At 30.9% G+C, this 16,549-nt stretch overlaps 1 protein-coding gene across 1 annotated transcript; it reads left to right on the top strand.

Moving 5' to 3' along the window:
• Positions 1 to 37: 37 nt before the first annotated feature.
• On the top strand, positions 38 to 8,801 carry LOC115889730 (sulfhydryl oxidase 2-like). Its single transcript, XM_030909794.1, has 4 exons — positions 38 to 1,182; positions 1,234 to 1,481; positions 8,004 to 8,504; positions 8,600 to 8,801. The coding sequence occupies exons 1-4, from the start codon at positions 203 to 205 to the stop codon at positions 8,785 to 8,787; spliced, it is 1,917 nt and encodes a 638-aa protein (XP_030765654.1). The 5' UTR covers positions 38 to 202; the 3' UTR covers positions 8,788 to 8,801.
• The last annotated feature ends 7,748 nt before the right edge of the window (positions 8,802 to 16,549 follow it).

The following is a 16,549-nucleotide window of genomic DNA, read 5'->3' as shown; positions in this document are numbered from 1 at the left end:
AATATATTTTGTTCTATAGCCATTGTCAAAGTTGACATGTTGACATGATTACATATGATAATTGAGTTAAATATCGGTTTTTTATAAATTATAAACATTTTACATTTGTTTCTGACGACATTCTAGTTCTCTAGAGTTGTATGTACGTTAACTGTAGAATTCAGTGCAATTGGAAATTTTATGGTCTTTAAACTCGATAGAAATGAAGTGGACAACTTTTTATAGTTACTTTACTATATTTGCGATAACACTACTTTGCTTAGATTTATGTAAGAGTGCGTCAATAGGTAAATATGAAAGATTTACAGGAGAACAAGGATTATATTCCCAAAAAGATGATGTGGAGATATTGACTGTAGATAATTTTAAAGATGCTATAATAAATAGTAATAAGGCATGGGTTGTGGAATTTTATAACAGCTGGTGTGGATTTTGTCAAAAGTTTGCACCTTCATGGAAGGAATTTGCTACAGACGTGAGAGGATGGAAGGATTTAGTTGTCATAGCAGCAATGGATTGCTCAAACGAGCAAAATCATCCAGTGTGTAGGGATTACGAAATAATGGCTTACCCTACATTACGTTATTATCCAGAAGGATTTCAAGAAGAGGAGAAGAACTATGGTTTCTCGTTGGACAGAGGTGTTACTGCAAAAGATCATAGAGATGACTTATTGAGAAAAATTATAAAAGAACAGGTAGTAGGTCGAGGAAGGCATTTTCCAAATCTACTTCCATATATTTCAAGTGATATTGAGAAAATATTTGCCCAGTCTTCTTCTGATGTTCTTTATTCTATTTTGATTATTCAAGAGCATAATTCACTATTAGGTCCACAAATTGCCATGGATTTACACAAGACAACAAATATAGTCACACATTACAGTCCTGCAAATAATACTGATTTGGTAACATCTCTAAAAACTACCAGTTATCCCTCTATTTATCTTATAGGAAGAGACAAAAATGTTCAACATGTTAAAACCCTTAATAATGATGTCGAGAGTTTGAAGGAAGCTATTAAAGATGCCTTAAAACAGAAACATATCGATCTTCTGTTAACTGCAGGTAGGCAAGATGGAATTGATTTGTACGAAAGGAGTCAAGAGAATGATGCATTAATAAAGAAAGTGAAAAAAATGGGCGATGTAATATTCCAGATGGATTTAGAAACTGCACTAAGGTTTTCCTATTTTATTTTGTTGAAGTATTAATGATTATTTTTCAATTTTAGATATTCATTAAAACGTGAGATCGGTGGATCGAAAGAAATATCTGGAGAAAAACTAGAAGCTCTAAAAAAGTATATTAGTGTCCTGGCAAAATATTTTCCTTTTGGCAGGAACGGAAAGGCCTTTTTAAATCAAATTGATAATTATGTGAACTCAAGCCCTACTGTTTATGGATCCGAATTTTCCAAATTAGTTGATAGTGCTGAAAATGAAAATTCATTGGTATTCTCAAGTCCAAAACATTGGTTAGGTAAGTTAAGTCAAATATAGATTTATAAAGTGTAGGCGTTTTTAATATTTTTAGACCGGTGTGGTTCAGTTTTATGTTTTGTTTTTCATTAAATTATGAGTCAGTTTTAAAAAATATCACTCTGCATAAAAATATGCCTATAAATAAACTTAAGGTTTAAGTGTCTCATTTTGTATAAGAACTGTTAATTAATGTAGTTGTGCTGTATGTTATGTTTTAATGAGAAGGAAGAGTAAAATTTAATAAAATAAAGCCCCATCTACATACATAATAGTTTAAGAGCTGGCTACATAAAAAACCTTATCATCGTTACATGGCTAATTTTTTGTGTGAAGTATCCTTTTGTGTAGCCATTATAAAATAGTTATGTCTGCCAGCGCGATCCCGGGGCTTAAAACGGGGGCGGCCAATCGAAAGGGTGAAATTTTGACACTAAAAATATTATAAGATACATGAGTTATAATTGCGAAAATAGCTTTTATTTATTATTAAAAAACGTGGAAAATTGTTGGCAGACATTTTTCCAGTCGCTAAAATGCCGATAGACAACGCGAAAGAGGCATGAAAATTTAAAAATTATTAAAAAATTAAATTTGAAGAATAAAAAAAATTATGGCATATTTGCATGTCGATTGGTGAAGTATCATATTTATTTATTTCAAAAACCGTATGCAAAAGGGTAGATAAAAAGATCGTGGCTAAATCAGCTGCAGACAAGTATCAAAAGCGCGATATTACTCTAGCGCTTTCAGGGAACGCTCGCCGCCTCATCCATCTAAGTATAGATAAATCATATATACGATTATATTATAAATATATTTTTTTATTATTTCAATAACGATTTTTTTGTCTGCCCGTTTGCATACGGCTTTCTAGATTAATTAACAATAAACATGACATTCCACCAATCGACATGCATGTATGTGATGATTTTCTTTGGTCAAAATTCTATGCCTCTTTCGCGTTGTCTGCCATTATTTCAGCCACGAGAAAAATGTCTGTCAACAATTTTACATGTTTCTTAATAATAAATAAAAGCTATTTTCGCAATTATAACTCATGTATCTTATAATATTTTTAGTGTCAAAATTTCACCCTTTTGATTGGCCGCTCCCGCTTTAAGCCCCGGGATCGCTAGCAGACATAACAATTTCATAATGGCTACACAAAAGGATACTTCACACAAAAAATTAGCCATGTAACGATGATAAGGTTTTTTATGTAGCCAGCTCTCCGTCTATAACATTTTACCTGTCTGGTTAGACAGATTAAGAACTAGTGTATACACTGGAATGTTTACCTGCTGTTTTATCAATCATAACTAAGGTTGCCAGATTTTTATAGCGCTATTCCGGGAGGGCAAAAAATGCGAAAGCAGAAAAAGGCGACGCTCTCGAAAAATGAAAAATGTTTTAACCTTTGATATTATTATTAAGAGATGCTCCATTGGAAATTTCCGTTTGCCTATTAATTAACATGGGAAATTTTTTTTCCAGCTTAGGATTTTTTTAACTTTTTAACAAGTTTCTGGACTGGTTGAGTAGAAATATATTCTTGTAGAGAATTACACGTTATTCAAAGTAGGTCTTTTTTCAAATTTCAAATTTTTTAACTTTGTGACGCATCTATCAATTTTATGGGAAAATTTTTTAACAATAAAAGATTTTCTTTAATTAAAATATGAATTTATACAGCAAGTCCCCGTCGATTTTAGTTCTAAAACAGTTTAAAAATATAAGTTGATATATACACCACATATTACCCAAATCTAGTTTTTCACTATCTATAGACCAATAAATACTTGAGATTAAAAAAAAATACTATTGGAAAGCTTTAAATTGTCCAAAAAGCAGAATAGTATACAAAATGTCAAACATTGAGTAATACCGGGTGCGTCTCAAAAGTGGCTCACCCCTATAACTTTTTTATTTTTTCAGATAAAACATCGAGATTTGGTATGTTAGTGTATAGTATATAGTGTTATATTAAAATAAAAAAAACACTAAAAAATATAATATAGCTTTATGTAGGTATATCAAGTCATTTAATATATAAAAACAAAAATTTAACGTTTTCCACATAAGAAAAAATAATAATAAAGGAACATAAAAAATAAAACATTACAAAATAAATCAACATAAAACAAAACTTAGGTACTAAAAGAAAATTAAATAATAAAAATAAATAAACATAAATAGAATTTTTCTAATAAAAATATGATTCAAATTAAAATAAATTAATAGGAACAAATAAAATGTAAAAAAAGAACAAATAAAGCGGGGCCCCCAAAATCACGTGGCCCCCCCGCCGTTGCGGGTGCAGCGGGGCCTACGCTACGCTACTGCACGCACTTGGTATTTTGAGTCAAATTGTCGTTATGAACCGCATGTTACAATTTCAAATAAACCATATGCCAAAATGTCAAAAGTTGACATATGATATGTCATTCGATTCGGAGTGTCATTTTCTATCGAATAAAGTAAAAAAATACCGAGGGTGCCAATTAAAAATCAAAAGTTATAGTCATTTCCGGTGAAAGCGGAAGTGACCGAAAACAATTGAATACGTCTATCAATCCCAATTTATGTCATATACTAACATACCATATCTTGTTGTCTTATCTGAAAAAATAAAGAAGTTATAGGGGGTGCGCCACTTTTGAGACGCACCCGGTATAAGTGATGTAAAGGATATAAGAGAAGATAAACGACATACGAGGGGAGTAGAAAAATGCAACAATTTCAATATCACCCTGTATAAAAAAGGAGCACAGTGATGTGAAAACCGCATCTTTGTAGCTCTACTTATAAATGACAAACCCTGCAAAACACAAGACAATGGGACACCCTGTACATTCGTACATTCTATTCTATATGTTTGTACTACATTTTGAAAATATATTTATATATGTTTTCAGTTTAGGCAAAACGACATTTTTTTCGATACACACAATGTTTTGCTTGATACGTTTTGACTGAACAGGTAAAATGTTAAGTGTAGAGGGCACTTATAACTACCGTTAATTGGAGAAAAGAGTCATGCATCAGTTTAATTTTTGTTTATGATATTCTACCAAAATTTTTAAGCTTTTCTTTAAATTTTTATATCTATGTATGTCGCTATATTAAGATTGTTTTGAATAGTTTTTTTCAATATTTCCAGCACTATCAAATTATGTTGAAACTAATCTATCAATTTTGTATATGTTTTGGAAAAACTTTTGTGTTTTGGGATCGGTTTCATCGCTTCCTGATTCCTTACCGTACTGATGAAGCCTGAAGGCAGTTACATCAGTGTACACTAGTGTAGGTGTTGTTGTGTGAGTGTGTGAGTGTGTGTGTCTGCACTGGTGTACACTGGTGTATACGGTTACGAGTTGTTGAGGGCTAAGCCGTTTAATCTTTTTCTTCTATTTTGGAAATATACATAAAGTTTAGATAATTTTGAGCAACTCGGGGAATAAATTGCTTACTCTTATATTTCTGCATGATAGATTACTGCACAATTTTACACTGGATATACAGGGTGATCCGAACTGTATTCCGGAAACTTCGGCAGCATATTCTGCAGATAAAAATAAGTAAAAAAGTTCATATAAATGTATGTCCTAAAATGCTTACTGTCAGAGATTACGTAAAAAATATCTCTTGGTAAAAATCGCTACAAGCAACCGTTCTCAAGATATTTAGAATGGAAATAGTCAGTAGGTACATGTCATTATTGACAAAAAATAAAGATGTCGAGTAGATAGTAATTTGACCGAAATGATAAATTTGGGAACATTTTATTTTTTTAAAATTAATTATAAATTTTTCATCGAACAAATCATGATAAAACAGTTTCTGTTGAACTTTTGGCACAAAAACATTTCAAAAATATGATTTCAGTCTAATAACTATTTAGTCAACATATTTAATTTATGTCTATAATGACAGGTATTGATAATTTCGATTTCAAATATCTCGAGAACCATTACTCGTAGCGATTTTTACCAAGAGACCTTTTTTAGGTAAAAAACGTCGGAAATGTATATTTTTTTACTCAGTACTTTTATACAGGTACCGACGAAAAGTTATTACTCTTCAAACCAGTTAAAAAATATGTATGTGGCGCCCTCTACAAGTAGGAGTCATACTGACATCAAAATCAAATTTCTCCTGTCAAAAAACTCCCATACACAAATTTTCATCCAAATATTGACGTTACTTCATAAATTTTTTGGAAAAAATGGAAATAAAAATGAAACTTCTACACCCTGTATCTCCGAAACGAAGCATTTTAGGACATATGTTTATATGAACTTTTTTACTTATTTTTATCTGCAGAATATGTTGCCGAAGTTTCCGGAATACAGTTCTGACCACCCTGTATAATAAATCAGTTATTTTACATTAACCTACTAGAGTTGGGCTGATCATTTAATTTTAATGAACTTAATAAATTTTATATTGTTTCTTTTTTAAAGATTAATTAGGGTTGGGATATAATCATAGTTTAACAAAAATCAGCTTTTTTCTTATAATATGTACTATGATATAATGGTGGATAAATAATAACAAGTAAATGTGAAATAAAAAAAACGTTTATAATTATAAATATAATCTGACTGAATCAGAAGGGAATTATTTTAATTGAACGCTAATGAAAAGTTAAGCTTCTTGTAAGTGAAGACAAAGTTATAAGTGTTTTGTTTTATTGTTTTAACAATTATTATTAAGCTTTCCAGAACTATTGTGGGCAACCGCAGTTTCATACGCTTAGCTAAAAAAATTATAAAAATGCCTTAAGAGTATTAAAAATGTGAATTAGAGTGAAATGATCTTATCGTTTGCGTCTATTCTTTTGAGCTTTAAACACAAGACAGAATTAACACAGAATATAGGTTATATTTTAAGGACTAGGTCATAAATCTACTTGAATTAATTATAAATATCAAATAATCAGTGAAAACTTTGTATATTGTAATTATGTAAAATGTGACAGAGAAATGTCCCTACATTCATTTGCTTTAAATTAGCATGCAATTTGAGTCTATAAATAACATTGAGTTGCTGCAAGTCAATGTTATTTAAGATACTAAAAAAAATGATATAGCAATATTTTTTAAAATTGAGGATGAACCTGATGACGCTACTCAATAATTAGGGACAATGACTTTATGAATGAACCCTAGTCCTTAATGTGTCTTCCGTCGTTGTGTCACTCCAATCATATTTAAAGGGCCGGCTGCACGTACAAGCTTTACCACGAGCTTACCTGTACAAACCTGTTTGTATCAGGAACTCGCTCTGTGTTGACGGTAAAACGGTAGCACGCACAAACAAAAAAGCGCGGGGTGCGCAAATGTCGCGCTGCTTAAGATTTTAGTTTGTGCAAACCAGTTTGTGCGGTGATATCATACGTGTAGACGGTTTTAGCGAGTTAGCAGAGCCACAAATTCTGAATAAAAATAACGATGAATGTACGATCTTACTGCGCAAACTCTACCGCGTAGGCAAGTCGTTACCGTATAGCCGCGGCTTAAGTACAAGCTGCAATTTTTGAAATAAACCAATGAAATTATATAAAAACGACGAATGAGGGATGCGTCGTCCATCGCTGCCATTTTACTGGTTTATGCTAGATTGACTGACGATGCGTTACGGATGCAAATAAACTCACCTTTGGAGTGATTGTTTAAAGTTCTCTCCCGTGAGAGTAGGAACGATTTCGACAGAGGACTCCAAACCAAACCAAAAATAAACAGAATGTAATTTAGTTTTGAATTTAAATGGTATAACCACTGAATCCATGACAGTTTTGCCTGTCATTTAAATTTACAAATAAATTGTGTTTGCTATCATTTTTTGAATGTGATCTGTCGAAATGTTGCCTGACTTATTGGACAAACTATATAATGACTGTTAAGTCCAACTCACTATGCGCTGATGCTGTTCGTCAATGCGTCAGTGCGATAGGTTGTGCGGCGGTTCGGCGGAATGAATGAAGTTTTTGGGCGAACCATCAAAAGAGATACCACGGACACAATGGACGAATTTCCAAACGAACTAACGAATCGCAGCATTGAAGCATCGCGTCGACGAACCGCATCATAGTCACTATGCGTGCATGAACGCATGGACGAATCAAATCGACGTATTAGTGCATAGTGAGTATGTGGCTTTACTGTCATATATTCTGTTGGACAGATTATGAATGCTTGAAATTTTATGTTGTAACTAATATTATTTGTATTACGTGAAATAGGTGGGTATTTTGCTACTGAAACACATAAATATTTTTTTTTGTAAATTTCCTCTTGTTTTAATAACACTTTTCCGACACAGTCGTCTTTATCGCCAACTAAATGTCAAATGTTTTATAGGTAAGGCAATATTTTTGCACTGTAAGAGCCACTGCAGTTTGTGTCGATGGATTCTAAACGATATGGCACTTAAAGTTTCCGTTGCAGTGGCGAAATATCCAGCTATTTCCATTAACGAGCCCACCACAAAGGTTTTAATATTTGCATTCTTTTATTAGGCTGTAAAGGTAGTTCAGGCCAATATCGAGGATTTCCCTGCGGCATGTGGAAGTTGTTCCACTACCTAACGGTGAACGTTGCCGATTACGAACAAGGCCTAAGAGGCGACAATCCCCGCCTAGCCTTAGAGGCCATGCACGGCTACATCAAACACTTCTTCGGCTGCGCCGACTGCAGCAAGCATTTCCAGGAAATGGCGGAGCGCAGAAAACTTCAAAACGTTTCCTCCTTCGACGACTCCATCCTGTGGCTCTGGATGGCCCACAACGAAGTCAACAAGCGCCTCTCGGGCGACTTATCCGAAGATCCCGAATTTCCCAAGATCCAATTCCCGTCACAAGACAACTGCCCGGCCTGTCACAAGCCCGACGGATCCTGGAACGAGCCGGAAGTCCTGAAATACCTGAAGCACATGTACAGCAGCATAAACATCCGATACTTGGGCTCCGACACCAGGATTATTCACATGGGTCTGGACGGAAACTACAATTCGACGCAGGGTGGGTTACTTAGCTCTTTAGATTCAAGCATATGTTTTTTGTTGTACGTAGCGGCGTTCGTTTTCATTGTCGTACTGATAAATATGTTTTTAAAGAGGGGCTACAAGAGGAAGCTGTACAGATACAAGCACGACCTGTTAGGAAAAGTTTAGTAAACGGTACGACGGATGGTGGCGACGCGTCCTTAGCACCGGCAAAAGATAAGACACTTTTTATGCTTCCTCTGTTTTCTGTGTTAACAATTTTGTATGTTAAAAAGTTTATTCTGGGCCTTAACTTTTAGGTAGCTTATTCTTATACATAAACACGGAGAACTATTTATTAGTTGCCTATTAGAATTACTAGCACTTAGTAAGCCTTTTTTTGTTTTATATACATGGTTAGAAAATTTAAAATAACCAAATTTTATTATTATGTTTTCTTATCAATTTCTATCTAAACTACGCTCACCGCTCACCGGCACGAAAAACAATCACACATATCGTATTTTAAAGTTAATATATTTTGTTCTAGTGGACCGAATGATTTTTCAAGTGTTATGTAGCTAAATTATATGACTTTTTATGATTATTTGTTTCTAAATTAAAAATGTTCCTATGTGCCAATTATACGAGGGGAAAAAACGTTGATATTTTGGTGAAAGTTTGAAACACCCTGTGGAATGTGTTAGGAGAGCAAGGAATTTAAACATAATTTCATCATCTAGGTATATCCTTTCTCGATAGTTTGTTTTTTGATCCATATCAATAGCTTTATTTTTGTTGGAGATATTCACTTTTGAAGATGGCACTAACATTTTTTCGTAATTTTTACATTAAAACCGCGCCTTTGCTTTTGGTCTTAGTCAACCGACTTAGTAAGTTGTGGTCCCAAAGCAGACCTTCTCGACATAAGATTTTTGAATATTGATAAATTGCCACAAAAGCGAATATCTTCAACCAAAATAAAGCTATTAAAATGAACCAAAACAAAACTATCTAGAAAAGATGTACCTAGATGATAAATTTATTTTTAAACTCCTTGCTGTCTTAACATATTACACAGGGTGTTTTAAACTTTCATCAATATATAAACATTTTGTTTTCCCTCGTATAATTGGTAGATGGGAACTTTCATTTTTAATTTAGAAAGAGATACTAACAGGTCAAATAATTTAGCTGCTAATTGCTTAAAAAATCATCAAGATTTGCCCACTAGAACAAAAAATATTAAACTTTAAAATACATAAAAATTTTAAGGTGCACGTTTTTTGGGCTAGTGAGTGTATAACACAATTTGACGGTGACAGTATCTTAGTGCAAACAACTGTCTTTAAACTGAATAAACAAAAATGATTTCATAACATGAACTTCACTGACAGCTGATACTTCAAATATAATACACAGAGTTTTTCTTTGAGTGATTTTAAGACCTAAAGTTTATATAAATATATGTAGGTCAAGAAATGTCTTTCTTTTCAAGATACAGGGTGACAAACTTTTTAATATCAATCTTTTTTCGTAAATATCTTAGTAATCATTTAGTCGTCGGAAACCATTATTTGGTCATAAAACTTCTTAGTGGCGTAGTATATTTTCATGCTATAATTTTCAAAATTTTAGACATATTGTTATGAACGTTGACAGTTTTCAAACTCTAATGTACTTTCCAATTACAAATTATTATTGTCATTACATATTCAAAGCTGGTTTAATCATAAAATATTTAGACCACACTGTATACTACTAATTGGTTACAGAAATGTAATTTTCTTTTTTACTGCTGCATATTTAGCAAGTTATTACACAAACGTTATTAGAAAACATGACTAATTCAATAGTTTGTCTTGATTGAGTCATATTCAATGTCATTCTTTAAATTTATTGCTGATATAACAATTATTAGTGTGAAGAATCCATTTGTCACTTGCTATCAGTAAATCAAAAAACAAAACTTAACAATGCCAAGTAATGAAGGACAAAATTAATTCAAATTTATTAATAGCAATACATTTTTTAATTGCTAAAAGATAAGTAAAAAACAGGTGATAAAAACATAATGGTTTATTGTTTAGTGGTTTAACAATTTGTTATAAAAAGTTTTTTTGTGGAAATGGTTTAATTTTGCAGTATTTTATAACGAATTCAAAAATATGGATTCTTAGTAAAATATTTTTTGATGGACGTAAAAAATAATTATGTTGCCCTAATATTTTTCTGGTATTTAAACAAGTTATATGAGGGTCTAAATATAAATATTGCAAATTTACATATTACAGAATTATAAATATAACAAAACTTTTCTACATAAAAAATTACCTAGTAATTGGATTTGTTAGCAAATGTAATAATTTGGAGTTTTGAACTATTTTCCAATCTCTGCATTAAAATTAAAATAGGTATTAATATACCTTGTGTTGCATCGCCGCTCCGACCTGGACATAGGAAATCCCATGTAAATTTTAAAAATGATGAATACGTTTTCTCCATTTTATTTTACAGAAAAAAATATTTGAAACTTCTTAAAGAACTCCTTAAAATGAAGCAAATTGTTCATCTTGAATGGTTTATATGAATTCGTTTTTGAGTTATGAGAGATACAATAATACATTTAAAATTTTGCGGTGCTGATCAAACAAACATAACAATCAGAGGTTATGTCACAATATGACAAATCTGTTACGATTTTCCTCTACAGAAATCTGTCAAAAATATTCTCAGTTATATTCTCTATGTAAAGTAACGAAAAAGTACACTGTAAACATGTGAGAATCTTTTAAAAATAGATAAGTAAACACACTGCTTCAATAGAAAATTTATTTATTAAATACTAGACAATTCACCAAATCAAGTACTTTTTAATAGAAAATGGATAAAAAAACTCCCCGTCCACTAATTCTTGGTGTTTGGAATATTTAAATAAATGACTTAAAATTATGCTTCTTCAAATTCACCAAGCAGTGGTACAATGTTTTCCTCTATTTCTTCAAGTATTTTGGTACTTACTTGGTTTGCATATTCCACTTAAAACAGAGAGAATATTTATTTATTAAATACTAGACAATTCACCAAATTAAGTACTTTTTAATAGTTAAAAAATGGATAAAAAAATCCCCGTCCAATAATTCTTGGTGTTTGGAATATTTAAATGACTTAAAATATGCTTCTTCAAATTCGCCAAACAGTAGTACGATGTTTTCGACTATTTCTTCAAGTATTCTGGTATTTACTTGGTTTGCATATTCCACTTAAAATAAACAGAATATTTAATTCATTTTCATTTATTTTTTCTCCATGATCCTCATCAATATTAATCTTCATTTTATATTTATATCCTTTAATAACTGTTCGTGTTGGAATTCTTCTTCTGCATTTATAGTCTGACGCATTTGGGAAATATACAGAAAATAAATCCTTTACGGTCTATTACGATTTTAACAAATTAACTTCTTTTAAAATTATTATTCTTGGAAACAATAAATTCAGTTTGACATTAAAAGATTGAATTTGAAGGTGGCATATTTTTTATTCTAATTAGGGCGGTATTATTTTTTTTATTAATTTAGTATTTTTGTATCTTTCATAACTCAAGAACGAATTCCTATAAATCATTCAAAAGGAACAACTTGCTTCATTATAAGGAGTTCTTTAAAAAGTTTCAAATACATTTTTCCGTGAAATAAAATGGGAAAAAATAGGATTTCCTATGCCCAACAGACTATACCTATCTATACCTATTTTAATTTTAATTCAGAGATCTGTTTAAAAACCGTATGTTTAAAAATAAACGAAAGTATGCTTATACTTTGTAACCCAGAAAAACAAAAAAAAACAATTTAGATACTGGTGTTTGTTAATAATAAGTGACCTTAGATAATAACTTCTTAATATTTGCTAATATTAATCACTGTAGTGTGCTGTATTGAAGTATTATACAGTGTGTACCAAAAAGATCGCAACAAATGGAGATGAAATTTCATTGGTTTTAAGTTTAAAAAGTCTGTCCAATGAGGGACGGACGATTTCAACAGATGACAAATATATTAAATACAATTTGCCCATGATACAAAGAAAACAAGATATGATATTGCGCAGGTTGGTCACTACATAATAGGTGATAAACGGCACCATTGGTCGGCAAGCTCCGCGCGCCAATTTCGAATTGTCAAACAGATGACACATAATAAATGTGAAAATAATTTTTCAAATGTCAAGCTCGATGATTCGACATAACTTTTGGGGTTATGTCCTAATTCTTCCCTATTTTAGGTCTTTTTTTATTAGTGACAATTGAACAATATGGATATTTTTTGTATGCATATGACGTCACAGATTATATGCGCAAACTGAACGAAATTGGGGCCGCTATCAATCATACCTTGTTTTCTTTGTACCATGCAATTTGCCTGTGAATTAAAATGATACACACAACTGTCACTGTCATGTTCTTGTTGGACAGAATACATTGAATAATTGTATATTCCACTAAAGGATCAGATTTAGGACATACAATTTAAAAAAAATCTACATTTAATAATTTACAGAGATATATATTGGCTAGTAGATGTGACCTGTACACTTGACCTATGTCAAGTTCAGATATCGAACTATTCTTGATATTCTTTATAAATATACAAATACAAACAAAAATAGGCTTGCAAACTAGACAACTTAATTAGATATCAAAATTTAAAAAAAATGCGAAAAATGGATTATGTTTTATCTAAACATTATTTTGTATTTTAAAATCAGTACATAATAGTAATTTTCTTTAGTGTTTATTTAATAGTAGTTCTCTGGTATTCTACCCTAATGGATTTCCGTAGATTTGATATTATTTTTCTTTAACATGCATGACATATATTTTGACTTATTTCCTTTTCTTTGTAGTTTACTAACTAACTTTTATCTGAATCTCTTAGTTTTACAAAAAAGAAACTTTATGACATACTAAAAAACCGTTAACACTAATTTTAAGACTGATATACTAACATTTGTTACTAACCTTCCATATTTGTCAGGTCCAAGTAATTTCTGGTGGGAACTAAAATCGTGGTCTTCAATTTTATTATAGATTTATTAGTACCTACATCTCTGTTTCACACGTTTTCCATTGTTATTAACTAAATAAGATTGTTAATTGTATTTTTCTTTGACAAAAGTGATATTTTTTCTGTTTTAGAAGATTTTTAGGAATTTATGGTTCAAGTCTTTTTGGTTCTTTCATATTATCAACATAATTCTTTGTAAGAGTCTATTTTTTCAAAAGTTTAAAATATACACCAAAGTAAGGTTGTAAATATGTATGTATGTACATTATTAGTATTTTTAACACATTTTATACATTTCTTGTGATTTTTAAGAATTATATGACATTGTTAATAAATTTATTTAATTGTTTTTCGGTTTTTTACTTCATCTAAAACTCAATTTATACTTCTCATGCAACTTTCTTAAAAAAAAGTAAGAAAAATATATATTTTAATTATTTTAAAAATTTATACAGTTTTTTTCAAGAGACAATTAAATGTAATTACAAAAAAGTATTTACTGACCATATACAGTATGGTCAGTTTATTAGAAAACATATGTAACAGGTTTATATCTAGTTTTAATTCTGTAAAAATTAAAATATGTCTTAAACGTGTATCTTTTTATTACCGTTGAGTATTTCACTCTACAATCTTTATTTTTTGTTAAATTAACAAAAGGTATATCACACAGCCACCCCTAGATTTTTTCAAATAATAAGGATCTACTGACGCAAAATCATAAAAATTAAAATATATAGGAAAATCTTTGCAATCAAAAGCAACCTTAATAATATTTTGAAGATATATAAATTCCCCATTGCACACCGGAAAAATATACTGGGTGTTCCATTTAAAATAAAGGAGTAACTTGCTTTTAAAAGTGACTAATGTCATACTAATTTTGTCTCACCCTGTATAACTTTTCGGGTCAAATTTTAATTTGGTTTAACATACAATGGTTACACAAAGTCAACTAAAATTTAGGTACCTCTTATCGAAATTTAAAATTTACTCTTCATTTTCAGAAAATGTGAAATGTGTCAAAATCCTTAGATTTTAGGTATATGCTTCTTTAATAAAACTCACCTTTATTTTTTTCTTGGAATGCGAAAATCAATTATTATATAGGGGGTTCTATTAGAAAAAACATAACTTTGATGTGTAAATTTTTTTGGGGACACCCTGTATAATTCTATATATTTTTATAAAATGCTTTCAGTTAACCTACATATGATGCCAAAATTTCATTTCGATATAAACTACCGTTTTCATTGGAGCTTCCGCGGCGTATGAGAAGAAGATTATACCCGATAAATAAGATTCACCCCGTATATTAAACAAATTATTAATATATTTCTTTAGAACTCAAATTCTTCATGAATCTAAATCTAAAATATAAAATTCTTGTGTCACAGTTTTAGTTACCATACTCCTCCGAAACGGGTTAACCGATTTTGATGAAATTTTATAATCTATCTATATTCACTAGATCTGAGAATAGGTTGTTGTAATACCCGAGAATCCACCCCAATTTTTTCTATGGACAGAATTTTTTATTCTTATTTTTTGTGGGGGAAAAAGAGTTCTGCGATTCAAAACGACGTTTTGAATCGCAGAACTCTTTTTCCCCCACATTATCAGGTAATTCGGACAGTTCAGTTTTGTGGGAGCTACGACAACGTTTTTTGGTTACGTCATGAAAAGAAAGCACTTGCTAGCAGTGGCAGATGCGGTTTCGGTTATAAACAAAAGGAAAAAGAAACAGAGATCCATTTGGGTTAAAGAGTGGCCATTGAAACGAAGGATTTATTTTTTTTAAAATTTGCACCAGAAGATTCGTTTTATTATTGAATGGAACCAATATGAACCATTGCTGTCGATCTCCTCTATGCTCCGCTAATGCAAAAAAAACCGACGATCTGGAACGAAATTCCCATACACTATCAGGTTGGACCGCCACGCGTCGAACCGTCGCACGGTGGAAAGACCCAATATAAAATGTTGGACATTGACTTAAAAATAAAATTTTAAATTAAATAATTTTGGTAGAAGATTTGAATTACTTAAAGTCCAGACCGTTATATTTTATCCAACTCAAAAAAATATTTTTAATTATATGTCTGTTTGAAAAGTTTCAAATGAAGTATTACAGTGACTTAATTATGGTATTCATTTCTTGTGAAACAACCTAGTTTTATAAAAACTGGCAAAGATATTAATAATTTTTTTAACCATACATATTAGTGCAAACGATTGTTTTCACTTTAAAATAAAAGATATATATAGTCACAAAAGTTTGGGAGAACAATTGTATATAAGAGACACATAAACATTTTTTTTGCCAAATACTATATTTAGTAGCAAAAAATGTGTATGTAAAAAATAAAAAATGACCAAAGTTGGCCAAGACTTTATATATATCACAAGGTAGATTAAGCCTTTCTAATAACGAAACTAATTTAACATCTTGCCCCAGCTTGCCCCCCTCTAAAAATTTCCATTTAATATATTACTAATACATGTTATACTAAAATCAAAAACCTTTTCAATTCCAATAAATTAATTTAAAATTTTTAGAGTCATAATTATTTTTTTATAAATTTATTAATATTTAATTATTAATTGGATAAATACAAAATGACGCTAAAATCAAAAACAGATACAGGGTGCTACAAATATATGGAAAACTTATAAACTATTGGAAAACGAAAGAGGGTTAAAGTGCAGTGTTGAAGTTTTTTGTTTGTAATAAAAATATTCTAGTGCGTTGATTTACTGTTATATTCTTTGCTTATAATAAAGTTATTGTACAGGGTGTCCCAGTAAGAATAGCTCTCGGCTATATCTCGGAAAGTCTTAGCCGTGAGGCTTGCGGAAAAAATATTCATAACTAAAGAGACCATGAGAAAATGCAGGAAATTATTTTCAAATTTGTAGAATGGCCGCTAGAGGGCGCAACTGCTATAAAAAATAAGAAAATGGAGTTTTTACACAACTTTGCCGAGATAAGGGGTACTATAAATATTAGCTTCAT

Source organism: Sitophilus oryzae, unplaced genomic scaffold (assembly GCF_002938485.1).
Source record: "Sitophilus oryzae breed Bouriz unplaced genomic scaffold, Soryzae_2.0 scaffold_845_pilon_pilon, whole genome shotgun sequence".
Lineage (NCBI taxonomy): Eukaryota > Metazoa > Arthropoda > Insecta > Coleoptera > Curculionidae > Sitophilus > Sitophilus oryzae.
This window is presented reverse-complemented; position numbering and strand designations above follow the sequence as displayed.